At 44.6% G+C, this 22,348-nt stretch overlaps 1 protein-coding gene across 3 annotated transcripts in view; it reads left to right on the top strand.

The window, feature by feature from the left end:
- The window catches only part of arhgap15 (Rho GTPase activating protein 15), a 1,048,441-nt gene that overhangs the window by 315,987 nt on the left and 710,106 nt on the right, over positions 1 to 22,348 (top strand). For all 3 annotated transcript variants that reach the window (XM_072471657.1, XM_072471649.1, XM_072471663.1), the window contains one exon: positions 13,031 to 13,120. In XM_072471657.1, coding sequence (XP_072327758.1) covers positions 13,031 to 13,120 — 90 coding nt within the window. The remainder of the gene's footprint in view (positions 1 to 13,030; positions 13,121 to 22,348) is intronic.

The raw sequence follows: 22,348 nt of genomic DNA, 5'->3' as shown, positions 1-22,348 counted from the left end.
CTGATCATCCAACTCAGTAATCTGTTCCCGCTTTCCCTCTATTTCCTTTGATTACTTTAGCCCAAGAGCTGTATCTAACTCCTTGAAAACATATTGGTCTCAACTGCTTTCTGTGTTAGCGAATTCCACAGGCTCACCACAATCTCTGGGTGAAGATATTTCTCTTCATCTTAGTCCTAAATGGTTTACCCCGTATCCTTAGACTGTGACCCCTGGTTCTGGACTCACCCGCCATCGGGTACAACCTACCTGCATCTATCCTGTCTTGTCCTGTTAGACTTTTATAGGTTTCTAAGAAACCCCTCTCATTCTTCGAAACCGACTCAATCTCTCCTTGTATGTGAGTACCAACATACATAGATAGGTACATAGAATTTACAGTGCAGAAGGAGGCCATTCGGCCCATCGAGTCTGCACCAGCTCTTGGAAAGTGCACCCGACTGAAGCCCACACCTTCACCCTATCCCCTTAACCTAGTAACCCCACTTAACCTTTTTGGACACTAAGGGCAATTTAGTATGGCCAATCCACTGTGGGAGGAAACCGGAGCAGCCGGAGGAAACCCACGCAGACACGGGGACAACGTGCCGACTCCACACAGACAGTGACCCAAGCCTGTAATCAAACCTGGGACCCTGGAGCTGTAAAGCAACTGTGCGAACCACTATGTACCATGCTGCCTGTATTTTTTTCTCAGGAATCAGTGTGGTAAACCTTCGCTGCTCTCTGTCCAGAGAAAGATAATCTCTCCTCAGATAAGGAGGCTAAAACTGTACACAATATTCCAGGTGTGGTCTCACCAAAGCCCTGTATAATTGCTGCAAGATGAAATCAGAACTGTGGCCACAGATCTGTGAAACTGCACCACTGGACTCTGTTCGGCAAATTTTAATTCAGAGTGTCATTTCCATTTTTATCAATCTTCAGAACATTCCAGATGAAATGAAAAATATCTAAAGCCAGAGCATGACAAACAACTTTGAAATGTGAAAATGTCATGAAAAAAAAATACAGATATTCAGGTTTTATAATTTAATGCACTTCCATCATTTGAAATAAACCTGACATATTGAAGATTTAAAATGGCATTTGTTAAAGAATAGGAATATGGGAATATTTCCTTTGCATTGAACCTTACTTCCAATTAAATACATATTTTGACGATGATTGAATAAACTTGGACAAAGGATTGGAGGTTAAGTTAAGTGTTCAGACACTCAAACTTCAGTTTTCCAAATTGAGAAAGTACATAACCATTTGGAGTGATACAAGATGATTTGGTCAGAAGGATGAATAGATCAATGGACTTTAAACATTTTTCCAGCTATCATCAGTATTGCCGCCAGGGAAGCTCTACAGCACTGACAAAAGAACAGTGGCCTTGAAACCACAAAGTCACAGCTGTTTGAGCCTCTGCTTCAGCACTGGTCATTGCAAATTCACCAAGTATTCCATGGACACTTCACATTTTGGCAGAATACTTCAGTTCCTGGAAAGAGGGAGAACAAAACTGATACCACTCGTAGGGCTGAATGTTGTGGAGGCTACAGGGTCTCAGGCACTGGTTAGAGAGCTCAACCCTTTCTTGGCCCGAGCGGCACAGTGGTTAGCACTGCTGCTTCAGGGGACCCGGTTTGATTCCGGACTTGGTGTCTGTGTGGATTTCCTCCCACAGTCCAAAGCTGTGCAGGTTAGGTGGATTGGCCATGTTAAAATTTCCCCTTCATGTCCAAAGATGTGTGGGTTAGATAGAGTTACTGTGTTGCGGGGATACGGTGGGGGGCGAGATAAGGTGGTTCTTTCAGAGGGTTAATGCAGACCTGATGGGCTGAATGGCCTCCTTTTGACTGTAGGGATTATATGCTTCTATGCAGGAAGGCCTGCTGGGCCTTCTGTCACTCCAGGAATAAGGGCACAAGTGACGCTTTCTGAGAACTGCCAACCAATCAGAGACCGCTGCTCTTCTGCATCCAGAGCACCACCAGGAGAGTGATGGTTGTTGCCAGTGCTATATCCTCTGAGGCCTCAGATCGGGGAAGGACCCAGTCATAGGTGAGTGATGAGGGGAGGGGATGGCTGGGGAGAGGCTTAGTAGCAAGGTCAGGGGAGTGGAGAGAGAGACACTCCCCCATCTTCCTGATGCCACGTCCCTTGATCAGGCACCGAGTGCCTTTGAACAAAAGATCCCCTTTAGTAACTACAAGAAAGCACGCCAGATTGTTGTGCACCTTACAGAGCCAGGCCGCCCCGCACCACTAATACCAAGGGGCAATGTGGTGAGGCACCTATTGGGCATCAATTGCCCACTTGAGGGCCTCATTTAGCAATGAGGTGGGAAGGTTGTTTGTGGACCATCCTGCCAGGGACTTAATCAGGGTGGAGGCAGGAATGTGGCAGGGCTCCCCCTTGCCTGAGTAAAAGCCCCTTGCCATCAATCTTGCCTCAGGGGAGAGCACAAGATTCTGTCTCTGGTTCTGCGGTACAGATTCTGATATCAGTGGCAGACTGGATATCACCTGACTGTCCTAATCTATGATCTGATGGAGGAAACGAGAAAAAAAGCTGTATTTTTAACTGAAAATAGTAATAATCTTTAATAATAATATTTATTGTCACAAGTAGGCTTACATTAACACTGCAATGAAGTTACTGTGAAAAGCCCCTAGTCACCACATTCCGGTGCCTGTTTGGGTACATAGAGGGAGAATTCAGAATGTCCAATTCACCTAACATGCACGTCTTTGGACTGTGGGAGGAAACCGGAGCACCCGGAGGAAACCCACGCACACACGGGGAGGATGTGCAGACTCCGCACAGACAGTGACCCAAGCCGGAATCGAACCTGGGACCCTGGAGCTGTGAAGCAATTGTGCTATCCACAATGCTACCGTGCTGCCCATACGTGAACCAAATTAGTAAGATCAGGAAATAAAACTGTGCCATGATTGACCAGTAGAACATACATTTGTGACAGCACAAGCTAAATATTGTCAACCTTTTCTTCATTCCTCAAGTATAATGGCACCATCTTCACAGAGAGCCTCCATTTTATAATCAGATGACAAGTTTGAACATGATTGAGCCTGGATGACTTGTTTGAGTTAATACCTTGTTGCAATTCCAGTGGGCAACAGTGAAGATCATTTCAAACCACTGAACCCAATTCAATTGCTGCAAATTGGAATTTAGAGCAGCGTTGTTTACCGAGAATTCTTTTTGTTGAAGAAAATAACAAACTTGACATGTTCCAAGTCTGCAACCAATAAAGTTGACAAGTGCAGGATGGATAAATTCTGTGGTACCCATTGTGAAAGGGATGTGCATGACTGTGATCTCAGTCACTGATCATCTCAGGGTTACTATAGAATCAGAGCAATTGGGCTTATCAGACTTTGTAGCTTGTGGGTTGAAAGGCAGGCAGATTCGATTCCAAAGCAGTCATAGAACTCAAACCTGCGACACTGAGATCATGGAACAAGTGCTCTTTCTGCTACACTGCCATCGTGCCTCAGGTCAAATCCATCTTTTTAAATGCAAGAAAATCCAAATTTGGTGCAACAAAAAGTGCGCTGTGTTTTGAAAGAAAAGTTAACAGGAACTGTCAGGGTCAACAAAAAGTCATCGTCGCTAAAATGTTGTCAAAAAACAAATGATGTGAATGGAAATTAACTGGAATTCTGGGCCAGTGATGTGATGTGGAGCATTATTTCCAGTTAGTAATGTCAGAAGACAGGATTTGAATATGTATTCAAATGAAGTTTACCTTACACTGAGTATAATTTAACTAATCAGTCCAAGCTTCAGTGACAGCAAAGAGAAAGCTATAACAGAGACAGATAAACAAATTAGACAGTAAACCTTAATTTATGTGATAAATGGAATTTACTCAATCACTTAGGCTGTTCTGGTGTTTACTAAAACACAGTAAAAAGAGCTTAAGTACTGCATTTAATGGATCTAACCCCATTATAGATGCTTTCGTATACATACATTGAGGGAGTTATAGTCAAATACCACAAGCCATAAAACATGGACTGATAAACAAATTTAACCAATCAGTAAATTAGCGAATCCATGAACAGAAGATGTGGTATCTGACTGACAATTATCTAGAACATATTTACAACTGTATCTACGATTCAAGATGGAGTGATTACAACTTCATACATTTAGATAGGTGTTTTAACTCTCCTTTCGGAAGATCAGCTTGATTATGATAATGATTATGCATTGTCATTTACTGCAAACTGCACCAATTTATTTTCTTCTTTTGGGTAATGATTTTCTAGTTTTGCACTGGAGAGATTGTTCAGGTATTATGTTTAGAATGGGTGTCCCTGCCCCATGCTTGTGTTTATTTAAGACTTGGTCCAGATGATCAGTTTTTTTACTTGGTGCATTGTGCTCTCACTCGACATTGACCAAATCAGAAGAAGGAGGGAATTTTCCGTATGCAGCAAACAGCAAAGAGAAGTTTTAAAGCAATCTCGCTCCTGATGAAATCAATGGAATGGAAATCAGATGGGCCCTGTAGCAGGTGGTGGTCCGCCAGGCCAAGTTGCCACCAAGAGTTGGAAGATAGACCTTGACAATGTAGACTTTAACAATCTAGGGAGTGCAGTATTGAGAGAATGCTGCACTGCCAGGGGTGCCAGCTTTGAGAGGAGAAGTTAAACCGAGGTTTCATGTGGCTTCTGAGCGAGGCATAACATTTTCCAAAGGTGGCCAAAAGGTCCAAAGATGTGCAGGTTAGGTGGGGTTACAAGGATAGGGCGTGGGAGTAGGTCTGGGTAGGGTGGTCTTTCAGTGGGTCGGTGCAGACTCCATTGGCCAAATGGTCTCCTTCTGCACTGTAGGGATTCTATGGTTCCAAGACAACTAGTTAACAAAAGAGCAAGGAGTCCTAGTGAATACCTATCCTTCACGCAACAGTGCTAAAACAAATTATCTGGTCAGAATCTCATTATTGGTTGTGGGACATTATGGTGTGCTCAATAACTATGATTTTATAGTAGAGCAGCAACATTTCTTCACCCAGAGACTTGGCAGCCAGTGGAATTCACTGCCACAAGGTAGTTGAGGCAAAAACATTGTCAGCGGAATTCTCCCTTGGAGGGATCCTCCGGTCCACCAGCAACGCACCCACGTCCATGGGTTTCCTGACAAAACCCATTGCGCATGCGCTGGGATGGCGCCAGCACATGCTGGCGCACCCGCGCATGCGCCAACTCGCACCGGCCGGCGGAGGCCCTTCAGCGCCGGTTGGCGTGGCGCCAAGCCCCTTCTGTGCTGTTTGGCGCGGCGCCAACCCCGCTGGCGTCTGCCTAGCCCCTGAAGGTGCGGAGGATTCTACACCTTCCGGGCGGCCCGATACCAGAGTGGTTCACGCCACTCCTCGGCGCCGGGACCGCCCGCCCCACCGGGTAGGGGAGAATCCTGCCCTAAGAGTTTTTACAGATATGTGAAGAGAAAGAGATTGGTAAAGAGAAATGTAGGCCCACTGCAGACAGAAACAGGGGAATGCATAATAAGGGACAAAGAAATGGTTGAGCAATTAAATACATTCTTTGGTTCTGTCTTCACAAATGAGAACACAAATCAGATCCCAGAAATGTTGGAGAATGAAAGGTTTAGTGAGAGGGAAGAACTGAGGGAGATCAACATTCGTATAGAAATGGTGCTGGGAAAATTGATGGGATTGAAGGCGGATAAATCCCCAGGGCCTGAGAATCTGCATCCCAGAGTGCTTAAGGAGGTGGCTCTGGAAATAGTGGATGCATTGGTGGTCATCTTCCGGGATTCTATAGACTCTGGAACAGTCCCTGCAGATTGGAGGGCAGCCCATTCACTCCAATATTCAAAAAGGGAGGTAGAGAGAGAGCAGGGAATTATAGGCCAGTAAACCGAACATCGGTAGTGGGGAAAATGCTTGAATCCATTATCAAGGAGTTTATAGGAGAACATTTAGAAAGCAATGGCAGGATCAGTCCAAGTCAGCTTGGATTTATGAAGGGAAAATCATGCTTGACAAATCTGTTGGAATTCTTTGACGAGGTAACCAGTACATGGGATTGGTGGAAATGTATTGAGGTGGATAGAAAACTGGTTGGCAGAGAGGAAACAAAGAGTGGGGATTAATGGGTCCTTTTCAAATTGGCAGACAGTAACCAGTGGGGTATCACAGGGATTGGTGCTGGGACCCCAGCTATTCACAATATATATTAATGATTTGAATGAGGGAACAAAAAAGTTTGCAGATTATACCAAATTAGGTGGGAGGGTGAATTGTGATGAGGATGCAGGGATCCTACAGCAAGAAGTGGACAGGTTGGGTGAGTGGGCAAACCAATGACAGATGCAGTATCATTTGAACAAGTGTGAGGTTATTAATTTTTGAAGCAAAAACAGGAAGACAGATGACTACCTGAATGGTTGTAAATTGGGAGACGGGAGTGTGCAGCGGGACCTGGGTATCCTTGTGCACCATTCGCTGAAGGTAAGCATGCAGGTGCAGCAGGCGGTAAATAAGGCTAATGGTATGTTGGCCTTCATTGCAAGAGGTTTCGGGTATAGAAGCAGGGATGTGTTGCTGCAATTGTACAGTGCCTTGGTGAGGCCACACTTGGAATATTGTGTGCAGTTTTGGTCTCCTTCTTTGAGGAAGGATGTTCTTGCTCTCAAGGGAGTGCAGCGAAGGTTTACCAGACTGATTCCAGGGATGGCGGGACTGTCATATGAGGAGAGGTTGACTAGGTTGGGATTATTCTCGCTGGAGTTCAGAAGAATTAGGGGGGAATCTCATAGAGACTTATAAAGTTCTAACAGGACTAGACAGGGTAGATGCAGGGAAGATGTTACCAATGATTGGTGTGTCCAGAACCGGGGGTCACAGCCTGAGGATTCAGGGTAAACCATTTCAGACAGACCTAAGGAGACACTTCTTCACACAAATAGCGGTGAGCCTGTGGAGCCACAGGAAGTAGTTGATGCTAAATCTTTGAATATATTCAAGAGGCGGATGGATATAGCACTTGGGGAGAATGGGATCAAAGGCTATGGGGAGAAAGCAGGATTAGGCTATTGAGTTGGATGATCAGCCATGTTCGTGATGAATGGTGGAGCAGGCTCGAAGGACCAAAAGGCCTCCACCTGATCCTATTTTCTATGTATCTATGTATTGGCCTGCCAATGGCATGCCACGGCCATGGGTTTCCCAGCAGCGAGGGGTGCATTCAATGGAAAACCCCGTTGACAATGTTGGGATCCCGCTGTCGGCCACTGGCAAGCCATGCTCTGCCGCTGCAGAACACGCCACAGAGGGGGAGGAAATTCCGCACCATGTTGCGCAGAGCCTCGTCTAAACCTAAGGTAAAGCCCAACCATAACTCTGACCTTCAACCCAAACCACGGTTCTCCACCCAAACACTGGCCCTCAATCTGAATGTTAACTCTTAATCCTTAACATACGCATATGCTTTCTTTTCAGACAATTTAATTTGTGAAGATTGATGAAATGTAGAATTCAGGAACTTCACACTTTGGGCACAATTAAATGTTCTCAGTGTTGGGTCCATGCACTGGCTGGAGAACTGATGGGAACTCTAGCAAGGCTATTTCTGGAAGTCACATTGGGATTAAGTCCCATTAGGCAATCCACTGGCTGCTGACAGGTTTCCTGGCTCCACTGAAGGATTTCCCCCACTGGACTTCCTGGTGCAGGGCAGAAATCACAACCCAAGACTTGCCAGCTATTCAGAGGCTGGGAGGTCTCCAGTAATCAGTGTACCACTGGGAACATCAGTGCAGTGACCCAGGAAAGGATTTTCGTTGGAGTTCTGGAGTTAAAGTGAATGGGGCAAGATTGGTGGGGTCTGTCAACCAGACCCCAGCAAGGGCAGTGAGGGGAGGTCATCGCCAAACCCAGGGGTGTGGCTTCCCGAGGGTCCCTTCTTCTCTGCTGGTGAGTCCCTCCATTGGACTCAGGATACCAGGGAAAGAAGAATCCCATCATCACGTCACAGGCGTATGTATCAGGGGTTCTTGGTGGTTTTGTCATATGACATGGCGCCATTTATCACTGGTTAAATACCACTAGCAACACAATGAGGGCCTTAAGTGGCCTCAATTTGCCTGCAGACAAGGAGGCTATTCTCAGCCCATCCTGCACTGAACTGAATCGGGGATAAATAGTAAGGTAATGGGGTCTTCACTGTAATATCTCGCATGGAATTTACAAAGTGGGAATGATTATCTTCCCCGTGGTTCTCGCGGAGTACAAACTCCCTGCTGAAGGGCGGGAGAACTCCATTTTGCATTGTATAAAAGGTAGGCCAGTAAGGATTCCACTAGAGAGAGAGACCCGGTCGGGATCTACCGGGAAGTGTGTAAATAAATCATAGTTATTTATTTTACTCAGTGTGTACTCCCCATATCCTTATTAAATTCACCCTGCACCTTCCCTACCAATTATATGCCCCCACCTCCCGCCCCATCCCAGCTCCATCCTATTATTTGAAAGTTGCAGTTCTGGGGTTATCCATAACCTACTGTTATTCACACCAGATGATTTTTTCCCCCAATGGATTATCTAAGGTGCTGAGTCAACAGCAACCGTAGAACTCTCTGCATTCTTTGTTTATTGCTGTTGCATATCAATGTGATACAGCCTACTCCATTCATACATTTTCAGATGGTCCATAAATATTGATAGTAATAACTTGGGCCTACACCTTTCAACTCCGAACTGCTAACAGATCCTTTGTTGGATGCAACTGCTATTACAGTGGGAATTATTCTGAGGTGGTTTAAAATGTTTACTGTTTGCAGAACTTGTTGAATCTTTCATTATATTAATGGAATACTCACTCCTCCTCACTCCCTATTCTTGAACATTCAAAACAAGACAATCAATCCAAGTGAAATGTACCTGCATTGGAACATTAGTAATGTTGGACAATGTGATAGAAAGTCTCCATAATGTCATGAGAGTCAACAATCAGTGGAAGAAAAGCATCTTGCCAGAAAATCAAGAGCTGGCGTGTTAACTTTAAGAGCCAGTTGAGCTTATCCTGACCTGTTTTGATATGGCCCAATGCAAAACGAGTGACCCTTCTTGGGTAACCCTTTGTAATCCTTTGATGATTGCATTCCACTTTAAAATGGAGACTATCTCTCAATTAATAAGACTCCATTGACAAAGTTTAATGAGCTCTAAAAATAGAACTTGCTTACAGTTTTGTTTTTCTGTAAAATTAGGCGAATGACCAACTGGACCTGAAGAGCTTTAAGAATAACAGCTCCTTCTGACATTAATTAAAGTCGCAGGCAATATCATTATTTTCAATTAGCCCAATGTAGATAACTGGGTTAAATATCGGGAATGAACACAAGACACATTATCCATTTAATTTTTGCATGCTCTAAGGTGTAATATATACATATATATATGTAATATATTGATGTAAGCTGAGATCTTTGCTACCCTTCTTCCAACTTTAAAAAAAAAGTAACTTTAATTGACAGCTAAGTTGGTGAAGAGGCCAAATATGAAAGATTGTTTTTTCATCCACAATTTGGTGAAGCAGTCAATATTCCTGGATGCTATCTGAAGCTGGCACTAACTGGATATCTGATATAAAGATTGAAGGAAATGGGCATGCCATTCCTAATTCCATCAGGGACTTGTTTACATGATACATCTTGCAGTATTCTGCACTGAAGAGAGACTTTTTTAAAAATTTGAACTGTGGCATCGCCAGGGAGTGAAACCAAAAATGTTTTTCCCTGTTTTGGATTATGTTATGTTTCTCCACTGCACTCTTTTAATACTCTTTGGAAGGAAAAATGGCTAATAAATGAGATTGATTGACATCAGAAGTCAATCTCCATTAGATATAACTTGCCTTTCAGGGGCGAAATTCTCCCGAAACGGCGCGATGTCCGCCGACTGGCGCCCAAAACGGCGCCAATCAGACGGGCATCGCGCCGCCTCAAAGGTGCGGAATGCTCCGCATCTTTGGGGGCCGAGCCCCAACATTGAGGGGCTAGGCCGGCGCCGGAGGAATTTCCGCCCCGCCAGCTGGCGGAAACGGCCTTTGTTGCCCCGCCAGCTGGCGCGGAAATGACATCCCTGGGCGGCGCATGCGCGGGAGCGTCAGCGGCCACTGACAGTTTCCCACGCATGCGCAGTGGAGGGAGTCTCTTCTGCCTCCGCCATGGTGGAGACCGTGGTGGAGGCGGAAGGGAAAGAGTGCCCCCACGGCACAGGCCCGCCCGCGGATCGGTGGGCCCCGATCGTGGGCCAGGCCACCGTGGGGGCACCCCCCGGGGCCAGATCGCCCCGCGCCCCCCCCCAGGACCCCAGAGCCCACCCACGCCACCTTGTCCCACCGTTCAAAAGGTGGTTTAAACCACGCTGGCGGGACAGGCAATTTATCGGCGGGACTTCGGCCCATCCGGGCCGGAGAATCGAGCGGGGGGGCCCGCCAACCGGCACGGCGCGATTCCCGCCCCCGCCGAATATCAGGTGCCGGAGACTTCGGCAACCGGCGGGGGCGGGATTCACGCCAGCCCCCGGCAATTCTCCGACCCGGCGGGGGGTCGGAGAATGACGCCCCAGATGTGGTTTTGCTTGTCACTTTATTGCTGAACAATTGGGAAATATTGCAATCATGCATCAGCCACTGCTTAATGGCCAGTTCTTTTTTCTTCTCTTGACTTGGTGCTCCGTATTATTAATACCAGAAGAATGAAAGGCTGATTGAAATCTGGCATTCTTTGAACCCGAGAGCTTCTGCCCTGACTCTGACATTCAACGGAAAGGAAGAAAGACGTGCATTTATATGGCCTGTTTCACAACCACCAGACATCTCGAGGCACCTTGCAGCCAATAAAATACCTTGAAGTGTAGTCACTGTGGTGTAGGAAAAGAAATAAGGAAAGACTTGCATTTATATAGCACCTTTTATGTCCCCAAAAGCCTTACTGTCCCAGATAGGCTGTTGCTCCACCATTTGTTTTCAATATATTGCTGTCTTCAACCAAGTCTACTCCTGCAATAACACTTTTTAAAAAGACTCCAACCTGCGTTATTAACTTTGTAAACTATTTTTGTACCTTTGCACAACTTTTAAGCTCTAGACAAAATGGGCTCTGCTCTAAGCACCAGACAGGCCTGCATGCAGATAGCTGGGAGTGGGTAAATTATTTGAAACCGCTGGGGAGTTCCGGAAAATCTCACAACCAGCATGGAAATCATGAATTGATTATCATCTGCCACAGCCTGGAAGCGCACTTCAGTAGCTCTGCAGCTAATCAGAACTAAGGTTAGAATTTCTTCTCCAACAATTTTGCAACCGTGAAAAGGAGCCGGGGTTCAGAAATCAAAGTAATGTGTGCAGTTCAGCAATTTGTCTAGAGTTGGGCTCTTCTTTTCCCTGCTTGAAAGAGAAAAATAAAGCTTGTTTTCGGGTATTACTACATTAACAACCTTACTTATTCAAGACGACCAGTGCCGGACTGGACCAGATTACTGGTGAAATGCAATCTCTTAAAGATTACGCTAATTCTTGAAACCAGCCAATTGAAGAAAAGGTGCAGATTTAGTGACTTTTTGCTCTTTCATGGCTTGTACACATGATGGAGGTCAGACGATGGTGCTAGAGGACTTAAAACACATGGCACAAAATAAAATGCACTGCAGCCAAGTCCTCATGTGGTGTATGTCCAGGATGCGGTAGATGATAATCAAGCCATGCTTTCCATGTTCATTGTGAGAATTTCTGGAACTCCCAAGTCCAGTATCCACAGAAATCAGTTGGGGACTTAGCACACAGGATGCATTTGGCAAGGACCTCAGGCACCATGGCCGTCTGCCACCAGCTTGTTTTTGGGTTATGAACAAAGAAAAAATATTTATAAGGCACTTTAATTATGAAGTGGTTTCATAATTTTCTTTAACCCTTTCAGTATCATTCCTGCACCAAAAAGCGAATGGCATTACTGTTTTTGTCACCCTATGTACACGATGGGCTAGGAAACTTTCTACCATTCTGTACATTTTTCTGACCCTATACTGGAAAACCCATTGGGTTAGATTAGTTACCTGGAAAGGGGGATTGAGTGGCATAGCGAGTAAGCTGCCTTAAGCTTAGATTTGATAGCCTCCCAGCATCATAGTATTTTTTAAAACACTCTCCGTTAATATAGTCAGGGCCTAAAGTGAAATCAGTTGGTTTATTCACACAAGCGGGTGGCAAGCCTACAAGCAGAAAATTACCAATTCTTGATCATTAAATGACAGTCTCGAAGTGGTCACAATGAAGAACTGTGGTGGAACTGAAAGAACTGAGAGAGGCAGTAGAGGGCGCTATTTCTTGTTTTGAGTTGACACACTGCCGGGGAAGAGAAGAGAAGAGAGCGTTTTTACCCTGCAGCTACCTGCTTTAACTGACTTGAAAGTATTTGATGTTGGTGCTGGGTAACGATAGCAAAGAATTGATTCTAATTGCCAGCATTGAAATCCATAATCTTGAAAGGTTCAAAACATCACCAGAATTTACAACTGTTTAAAAAAACAGATTTTAAAAAAAACTTTATCACGTTCAAATTATGTAATTGACAATGATGTTTTTAAGTTTCATTGTAGTATAAGACGGGCAGTGTTGCTTTCACCATCTAGAATTTTGATTCTTGATGTGAAATGTCCTATTTTAACAATGGTTACAACTGTTGTTTCACAGCACCAGGGTCACAGGTTCGATTCCCGGCTTGGGCCACTGTCTGTGTGGAGTCTGCACGTTCTCCCTGTGTCTGCACGGGTTTCCTCCGGGTGCACCTGTTTCCTCCCTTAAGTCCCGAAATACGTGCTGTTAGGTAATTTGGACATTCTGAATTCTCCCTCTGTGTACCCGAACAGGAGCCGGAATGTGGCGACTCGGGGCTTTTCACAGTAAATTCATTGCAGTGTTAATGTAGGCCTACTTGTGACAATAAAACATTATTATTATTGTCTTTCCCTCCCTCTCTACAGAAAACAGGCTGTAAGACAGAGAATGTGGACCTGTGTGGTGCTCAGATTGATTGGGCAAAAGACAAATCCAGCCGGAAGAATGTGCTTCAGGTAGGATGTTTTTCTTGCTGTCATCATTAACTTTGCAATCACTTCAATCTAGTAATCCTTGTGGGGCAGCAGAATGCTTTGCACATCAGGATTAACTGAAGAGCTATCGTTATTTGAAAATGAAAAATAGAAGAGTGGAAATCATTTTTTCAAAGTGCAAAAACCCTATTACACAGTACACACAAAAGTTTGCTAACTTGAAAAGCCTTTTCTAACATTAGACCATATTGCTATCTTATACTTGGCTATTATAATCCATGGATATTACATAAAGGCAGTGACAAGTTTATATTAACTTCCTCTGCCATGTGCAAAGGAAGAAGTTGTGGTTAAAATATCAGTGGCGGGCGTACCACACCATTTCCCACTCACTTTGTATCCGCTGCTATAATTGCCTGTCAAACCTTCCTGGGAGGTCAAGGCACAGACCTGAGACAGACAGCAATATCATGAGTCCATGCAAGTGGAAATCCTATGATGGACACATGCCAAATCAATTTAAAGGTATATTGGTCAGATTTTGTTCCATGGCCAGTCTGCTCAATAAAACCTGGTAAACACGAGTAAGGGCACTAGTAAAAGTTAAGTTGGTTCAAGTTATTTTTGAAAGGCCAGGAAGAGCCAAAATGCTCCTCAGGGGTCCCACAAGATTAACATGGATTCTTGCCGACTCAGACTCACACCTCCCCTCACATCCGGAATGTCCATTAAGATACTGCGGCTTGAATGTTAATGATGCCTGGCCCTCAAAACTGAGCAAACATACCATCCCAAATATTGAGCAGCCTGCCAAGTCAGTTGCCTGAACGTTAAAATTCTCTCTCCCCCCCCCCCCCCCCCCCCACCACCCTCCACTTGCCTTTCTCTTTTTCATTCCTACCAGTGGATAGGAAATTGTTTTCCAGTAGATTATTCAGCCAACCATTTAATTTCATGTCATCATTGCCAAAGAAAAATTAGATATTCAATGAGGTTTATGTAAATGCAATAAGGCTGAAGTTGCCCTGTGTGATATTAGCATTAGCTTTTTCATTTGAAATTCCTTGGTCCATTTAGAAAGGACGTACAAACAAAAGTTTTTTTTAAATTTAGAGTACTCAATAATCTTTTCCAATTAAGGGGCAATTTAGCATGGCCAACCCACTTAGCCTGCACATCTTTGGGGTGTGGAGATCAGACCCACGCAAACACGGGGAGAATATGCAAACTCCACACGGACAGTGACTCAGAGCTGGGATCGAACCTGGGACCTCGTCGCCGTGAGGCAGCAATGCTAACCACTGTGCCAACGTGCTGCCCAAAAGTTTCTAATGTGAACTTTTCATTTGGACATTTTGACAAAGGGTTCACACTCTTTTTTTCACAGATATTGATGGGACAATGTCTATATGCTGAAATAACTCATGCATGATTATATAACGATGTAAAATATAAAGCGAAAACTGGTACAGCTCAAATATAAACCACCGGGAAGCCTTTGCAATGATACAATTATTTCACAGTTTATAATTCTCTTCAATTGTCACTATCTTCCATCATGTGCACATTACCCTCTTCAATTGGGTTAAATTACATTGTGTTTGAATTTCTTTCCAAGAAATCTGTTTCATGGTTATCCATTAACTACATCCTTCAGAAATCTTGAGAGATCTTTGGAGCTCAATGTGAAAGAGCTTTTCTTCTCCATCCAACTTCAATCACATTTACATGCAGCCTATTTATAAAACCACTCAGTGCTTCATTTTGTAGATATATACGTTATGATAGCCTCTTCTGCCATCTCAAGTCTGAAGAGTTTAATAAAAGCTACTTTTCTAAAATGCTTACACAAGATCCTCGTCCAAATGTTGGTGACCGCACTGTTTATTTGCACTGCTGCCTGTGGCTAAGAACAGACATGTTCCAAGATTGCAGCCAATGATTATCTGACAAGGCTGGCTGTGAGAAGTTTATTTTACATTAAAACAGGTTGCATCAGCCTTGCTGAAGACGGACATTTGTTTTTTTCCCTTCGAAAAACCCAGGTTTTCCAGCTCAAAGACATGCTTAAAATATTTTCAGTGTTGGATGGTAGTCCAATGTTCGTTTTTGGTCTGAAATTTGAGGCGATGAGGATTGGAAAGGATTACTTCATAAACCCAAATAATCCAAAGTGTCATCAACATAACAGCGTATGTAATGACTAAATAAAACCATCTTAAAGGTGGACAATAATGTCAATCAACAGCAGGGGGTTAAGTGCTTCAGAAAAAGCGGCATGGCCAGACATTAATTAGTCATGCATAACTTTGTGTGTGTGTGTCTGTAGACGGTTGTTTCTGATGTTCTGTAATTCCTGCACCTTTTTATATTTTAAATGGAGCTGTGGCGTCATATTATTTCGAAAGGATGGGGTGGTGGTATTTGGTTCGGCTAGATTTTCCATTTAAAATTGTGCTGCATTTTCATAGGTTGAAAGATATTTTTTTTCCACTGCTAGCTGACGCGGCACACATCTTGGATGCGCTGTCGGCACCAGTAAAAAAAAAAGTGGTTGTGAAAGCTATCATTTACAGAATGTTTCAAATGATGTTGTCGAGCCAGGCTTCACTTTAAAATCGAGCTCTATCTTGATGGAGGATGTCAATTTTTTAAATTCCATCTGTAGGCTGATTGCCAGTGTTTTCAGTTTCAGCAATGGGAGAAGGACTGCTGGGACAAGAGATTTAAATTCCACTGTTTGGTACAATTGTAGAATGAAGGACTGGAACCAAATATTAATATTAACTACATTTCCATCTGTTTTCCTCAGGTGGTATTCTTGAACACGTAATTAATGTACTGTTCAGTGAGCATCTGTATGGTCCGTAAAATATATTTACACTCGCTTAAAATTCATTTTGCAGTGTGCAACATGCTTTGCACTGACAAATAACATTAAAATGTTTTTTTTTACCCGTGTTTTACTTCAGATTATTTATCTGTTTTTATTCAAATCAACCCTTATTGTGATTGTGCACCTCCCCATATTTTCCTTTCCAGGGGAAGTCATGCAAGTGGGGGTCACAGTCTTCTCCATGCTTTTTCAAAGCTTTCCCTTCTTGTTTGACAGGAGTCATGCTTGATAAGAAACAATTCAGACAAAGGTGTCCTTTTATTTTCCTAAATTGAGGCCATCAATCTTCGATCACATTTTGCTTTTGGGTCAGTCGATTACGTGTGTGGTAGTTGAATACTAGATAAGGTTTACATTGGAATACAGGATTCAGAGTCAACAGGGATGAGCTCATGAAATTGAGCTTGCATTTTTATTGATGAAAACAAATGGCCTTTGGATTTTGTCAAATGTCGCATATTTATGATACATGGCATGAAAAAATATCTCGGATTGGTATGTACTTCGTTGAACATTTGTGGGAGAGGATTCTACTCTACTTCAAATGAGGAGAAAGGAACGATCTTTCAAACTCCAGCAGAAAGGTGATTAAAATGCGGATCTTTATAAGGTTTCTCATCCTTTCATTTTACAGACACTGTTTCCTGACAGCCCCATTGTTAATATAGATTTGTTTCTGTATACACTAGATTAGGCCAGTACAGAAGGAAAAGTTAACTTTGCTTGATCTCTGTGTGTAACGAGGGGGTGTCTTTAAAATGTTCACATTACCTTTTGAAGAAGCTTTCGCATTTCTGTTAAATGGTGGGGAATCGTTCAGAATCCTCTCATTCCTCTCTTACATTCTTTCCTTCAATTACTTTTGCAAAGTGGGCTGGAAGTCCCATCACAATTGAACTTAAATATTTATTAGAAGATACAAAATATTGCATACAAAGCTATAAATGTCGCCACAGCCGCAGAGGACCAACCATACCTTGCTCTCCCCTTTGAGAGTTGGCAGGTGGTGACTTAACCTGAGGGTCACCGCACCTCAGGGCGAGAGGCAAGGTTGAGAAGGTGGAGTCTTTCTGAATAACTTCAGATTGTACGGGAATTGAACTCGCGCTGTTGGCATTGCCCCGCATCACGAACCAGCCGTCCAGCTGACAAAGCTGTAAAGCGTTAACCGATCCCGAAATGAAATAGTAACAGTATCCCTGTAGGGATGGGGAACAAATGCTGGCCGATTCCCACATTCTGTGAGAGAACACTGCGAAAAAAAAATCATCTCTCAACTCAATTGTTCAATTTTTCCATCAATGCTTTATTTTAAATCATGTGATTATAATGAAGGTTGAAGGGTTACATAGCTCTCGTGCAACATGCTTAGACAACTGTCTTTTGAAGAACTAAGCTGTTATCTCAGATGATAATTCCAGATAGTTCCAGAATTCAACAGTGTAAAGTAACATTTTGTTGCTGCAGAAAGATCAATTAGAAATGGTAAGTAGTTTAGCTGATGTAATTTCAGAAATCTCATTAAGTCTCAACATGAAAAGTGGCTTAATCCAAGATTAAACCAGAACAACAATAAATATGACTCAGATTCTGATGAGTACAATTATTGCTGAAACATTACAACTGGGGGGCAATGGAGATTAAATGATGCTATTTGTAGGATTACAATATTTTAAATGGGGCAGTAACCTGAGTAAGGACTATCCCATCTCCCAGCAAATAAAGTATATATCCTGGCAGCTGTAATATGCAGTTAAAGCTCACCTGATCCATTCAGACATCCTGATGCAGTGAAATAAGTAAACATTCCCATTTTCACCTTCCTACATTGTATCCTGTCCAGGGATCTTTCATCCACTCCAAATGGAGGACAAGCCAAAATAAGTATATTTTTCAATCGATTTTATTGAAACAAACTTTGATATAACGTCAGTACTTAGCATTAAAGTCTGTGAAAGTGTTCTGAACCAAAGTGGTGCCTTCATGGAGTCTTGATTCCATACCAGGAATTGTCCAAAATTATATAAAATTATATAAAATTTGCTGTACAGAAACAGACCATTCAACAACAGGTGCGAAATTCTCCGGTATCGGCGCGATGTCCGCCGACTGGCGCCCAAAACGGCACAAATCAGTCGGGCATCGCGCCGCCCCAAAGGTGCGGAATGCTCCGCATCTTTGGGGGCCGAGCCCCAACCTTAAGGGGCTAGGCCGGCGCCGGACGAATTTCCGCCCCACCAGCTGGCGGGAAAGGCCTTTGGTGCCCCGCCAGCTGGCGCGGAAATGACACCTCCAGGCGGCGCATGCGCGGGAGCGTTAGCGGCCGCTGACCGCATTCCCGCGCATGCGCAGTGGAGGGATTCTCTTCCGCCTCCGCCATGGTGGAGACCGTGGCAAAGGCGGAAGGAAAAGAGTGCCCCCACGGCACAGGCCCGCCCGCGGATCGGTGGGCCCCGATCGCAGGCCAGGCCACCGTGGGGGCACCCCCCGGGACCAGATCGCCCCGCGCCCCCCCAGGACCCGGAGCCCGCCCGCGCCGCACCTGTCCCGCCGGTAAGGTAGGTGGTTGAATCTACGCCGGCGTGACAGGCATTTTAGCGGCGGGACTTCAGCCCATCCGGGCCGGAGAATCGCGGGGGGGGGGGCCCGCCAACCGGCGGGGGCGGGAATCGCGCCCCCGCCGAATATCCGGTGGTGGAGAATTCGGCAACTGGCGGGGTCGGGATTCACACCAGCCCCCGGCGATTCTCCGACCCAGCGGGGGGTCGGAGAATCTCGCCCCAGGTGTGTGCAATAGGGCAGCACGGTAGCATTGTGGATAGCACAATTGCTTCACAGATCCAGGGTCCCAGGTTCGATTCCCGGCTTGGGTCACTGTCTGTGTGGAGTCTGCACGTTCTCCCCGTGTGTGCGTGGGTTTCCTCCGGGTGCTCCTGTTTCCTCCCACAGTCCAAAGATGTGCGGGTTAGGTGGATTGGCCATGCTAAATTGCCCAGAGTGTCCAAAATTGCCTTTAGTGTTGGGTGGGGTTACTGGGTTATGGGGATAGGGTGAAGGTGTGGACCTTGGGTGGGGTGCTCTTTCCAAGAGCCGGTGCAGACTCAATGGGTCGAATGGCCTCCTTCTGCACTGTAAATTCTATGATTCTCTCTCATCCAACTTCATCTAATCTTAAACCTGCTAGGCTTGGGTAGGATTGGAACAGATAGAGGGGTTAAAGTCTTCAGAATCCCAACAACAATCGACCTCCAACCCAGTCAGTTCTGGCTTTAATGGAGGTAGGAAGGGTGGGCACTTTAAATATTATTCAACTTTCAAATTTAAATGGGGCAGCACGGTGGTGCAGTGGGTTAGCATTGCTGCCTCACGGCGCCAAGGTCCCAGGTTCGATCCCGGCTCTGGGTCACTGTCCGTGTGGAGTTTGCTCATTCTCCCCGTGTTTGCGTGGGTTTCGCCCTCACAACCCAAAGATGTGCAGGCTAGGTAGATTGGCCACGCTAAAATGCCCATTAAATGGAAAAAATGAATTGGATACTCTAAAAAAAAATTTTTTTAAACTTTCAAATTTAACTGTGTACAGTCTGGTTTCCTGAGCCTTTGAAAAACCAACAGTCATACCAGGTGAGGGCTGCAAAATTGAGGCGTTAGTTACTCTTTGTACCTACCTGCTGGGTCCAGTGTGTCTGGCAATACCCACAATCAGAGAACCCTCGTCCCCAACCTCCCCCTTGAGGGGTCCCACTTCCCAACCACACTCCTAAAACTTATAACCTCTCTGACCAGGCCACTAACCTCCCACAACACTAATCCTTAGAACACCCCAGAAGCCTCTCCGTCCCACCCCATCCCGGGCCTTCAATCTTCCACTTGGGCCTTTGACCTTTCACCTCCCTCCACCAAGTCCTCTGACCTCCACCACTATCCTTGGAACCCGGTATCCCATGGTATCGACCTACTCCTACTACCCTGAGAAATCAATCCCTGTCCTCACAACAATGAGTACTTCATTCAATCCCCACCCCTTGGATCCAAGCCTGCAATCAAGTTGTTTTTTGGGCATGCTACTGGTCGCAAAACCTTGGCCACAATGTTTACTTTTGCTCCAGGGTTGGTTTGGGTGAAGGGGTGGGGGGGGAAAGGGAGGTGATTTTAGGCACAAGCCTGCTGAGATTTTTGCACTGAACTTTATTTTAACCTCTCAAGCAGCAACAAGAATAATGTTTTGACAATTGATTTTAAGAAATACGGAACCAAACGACCTAATGAGAAAAATTCTGCATTTCATGGTGGCCTTGGAATAAACGAAAAAGAAAAGGACATAATTTCACGACAGAAATATTGCTTCACAAATGGATTAAAGGTCTGCGGAGAAATTTAGTGAAATTGAAGAAATTTTCAATCTTTTGTCTAAAGTTCTGACTGCAACATTTGCTATGATTCCTGCATTATATAGAATACCCCTTTGTCAGAATGTAATTAATGTAGTACCATAAAATACAATCCAAGAATGTAATTACAGAGCTTAAAGAGGAAAGAAAGTAGAAAGGGAGCGGGTTTTGTTCAGAAGAAAACATTAATCATATGAGAAATGACTGCAATGTTCACTTTTAGAGTGTTAAATGCATTGCTAATATGGAGACTCTTGAGAATAGGGCAAATTCCCTGACAAATTATGATAGTGGGGTGAATTTTGGGAAAGCTTGGCTCAAGGGGGTGTTGCTAATCCAGTGAAGCTATGCCACTGGCTAATTCTGCAGTATCCTCGTCCATAGTGTGGTTTCTCAGCTCGGCAGGCTGCGGAGAAGCCATTTAAAAGATGCACTGCCTGCTATAGTCACTTCAGATGATTCTCTGCCACCAACAGCAAGCCTTAGCAGGGGTGAGACCTGAGCTGAAGATAAACGACAGGCAGCAAGAGTATGTTCGAACATAAACAAGAGAAATACTTTGAAGAGTAAACAGATTAACAGAACAGCCCTGGATTTTCAATGCAGGGTAGCCACAGTATTTCACACTCTTCACTGTCAAATTATATGTTTATTGTTAATTTCAATGCAGTGAAATGCATGGTACAATGACAATGGAGTTATTTAACTGAAGAAAGTGTTTATATCTAAATACTTTCTCTCTGCCACCCCTGCCTAAGGATAGTGTTATTGTATTCGGATTGAAACTGTGTAGACATAGACATAGAAGTTACAGTGCAGAAGGAGACCATTCGGCCCATCAAGTCTGCACCGGCTCTTGGAAAGAGTACCCTACCAAAGCCCACACCTCCACCCTATCCCCATAACCCAGTAACCCCACCCAAGACTAAGGGCAATTTTGGACACGAAGGGCAATTTAGCATGGGCAATTCACCCAACCTGCACATCTTTGGACTGTGGGAGGAAACCGGGGCACCCAGAGGAAACCCATGCACACACGGGGAGAACGTGCAGACTCCGCGCAGACAGTGACCCAAGCCGGGAATCGAACCTGGGACCCTGGAGCTGTGAAGCAATTGTGCTAACCACTATGCTACAGTGCAGACTTTCTGATTTGGTTCATCCGATTTGAATATGGAAATTAGATTGCAAAGCGGGGTAAAATTTCCAATGCCAGATCTCTGCTCTGTTGCGCCTTCCTTTTCTCTACCATCATATGAATGTGAGAAGCACCTGCTTATTTTTGTGTGCATGTGTACAAATTAGGTGAACACATCTGAGCAGTACCATGTGCGTGTTTGTTTGTCCTTTCTGTAACATTTGCGTGTCTCACCTTCTTGGTTATAGAATACAAGTGTCCAAGATTGCTCGGTGATGAGCAGATATAGCAGAAAAACTGTTACCAAAAAGGTTATTTCAGCACCATTCCTATTTCCTTTTCTATATCTTTCTATCTTCATCTGGTCGTGTGACATTTGCTGTATGATGTCTTCTTTCTCCATCCGACTCATAGCTGACACAATGAATTTCCAAATAACAATCTCCTTATATTTATATTAGTTGATGAATGAGGAGCAATAGATGATACCCCAATCAGATGAGATAATGCCATGTGTGTTCTGTGACAACTCATCATTACTTGCATGCCTACATCTACAGAGCGAGGCATACACCTCTGGCTTTTCCATGTACGGAAAGAGATCGGGGTGGCATCTTTAAATACCGTCCCGATCTCTGGACCCCCCACTTTGGTCTCCAACCCTCCCAACACCCCAACTTACATTTTAGGGATTCCTCAAGTCCCTCCTCACCCATTTCATAAGGGCAGGGCACCCCCGAGCCCGATCCCTGACAGTGCCAACCTGGCACCGGGAACCTTGGCACAGCCAGCCTGGCACCATGGCAGTTCCCTACGAGCCTTGAAGT

Source organism: Scyliorhinus torazame, chromosome 2, assembly GCF_047496885.1.
Source record: "Scyliorhinus torazame isolate Kashiwa2021f chromosome 2, sScyTor2.1, whole genome shotgun sequence".
Classification (NCBI taxonomy): domain Eukaryota; kingdom Metazoa; phylum Chordata; class Chondrichthyes; order Carcharhiniformes; family Scyliorhinidae; genus Scyliorhinus; species Scyliorhinus torazame.
The sequence above is the reverse complement of the archived record's forward strand: the minus strand, read 5'-3'. Positions and strand labels throughout refer to the sequence as shown.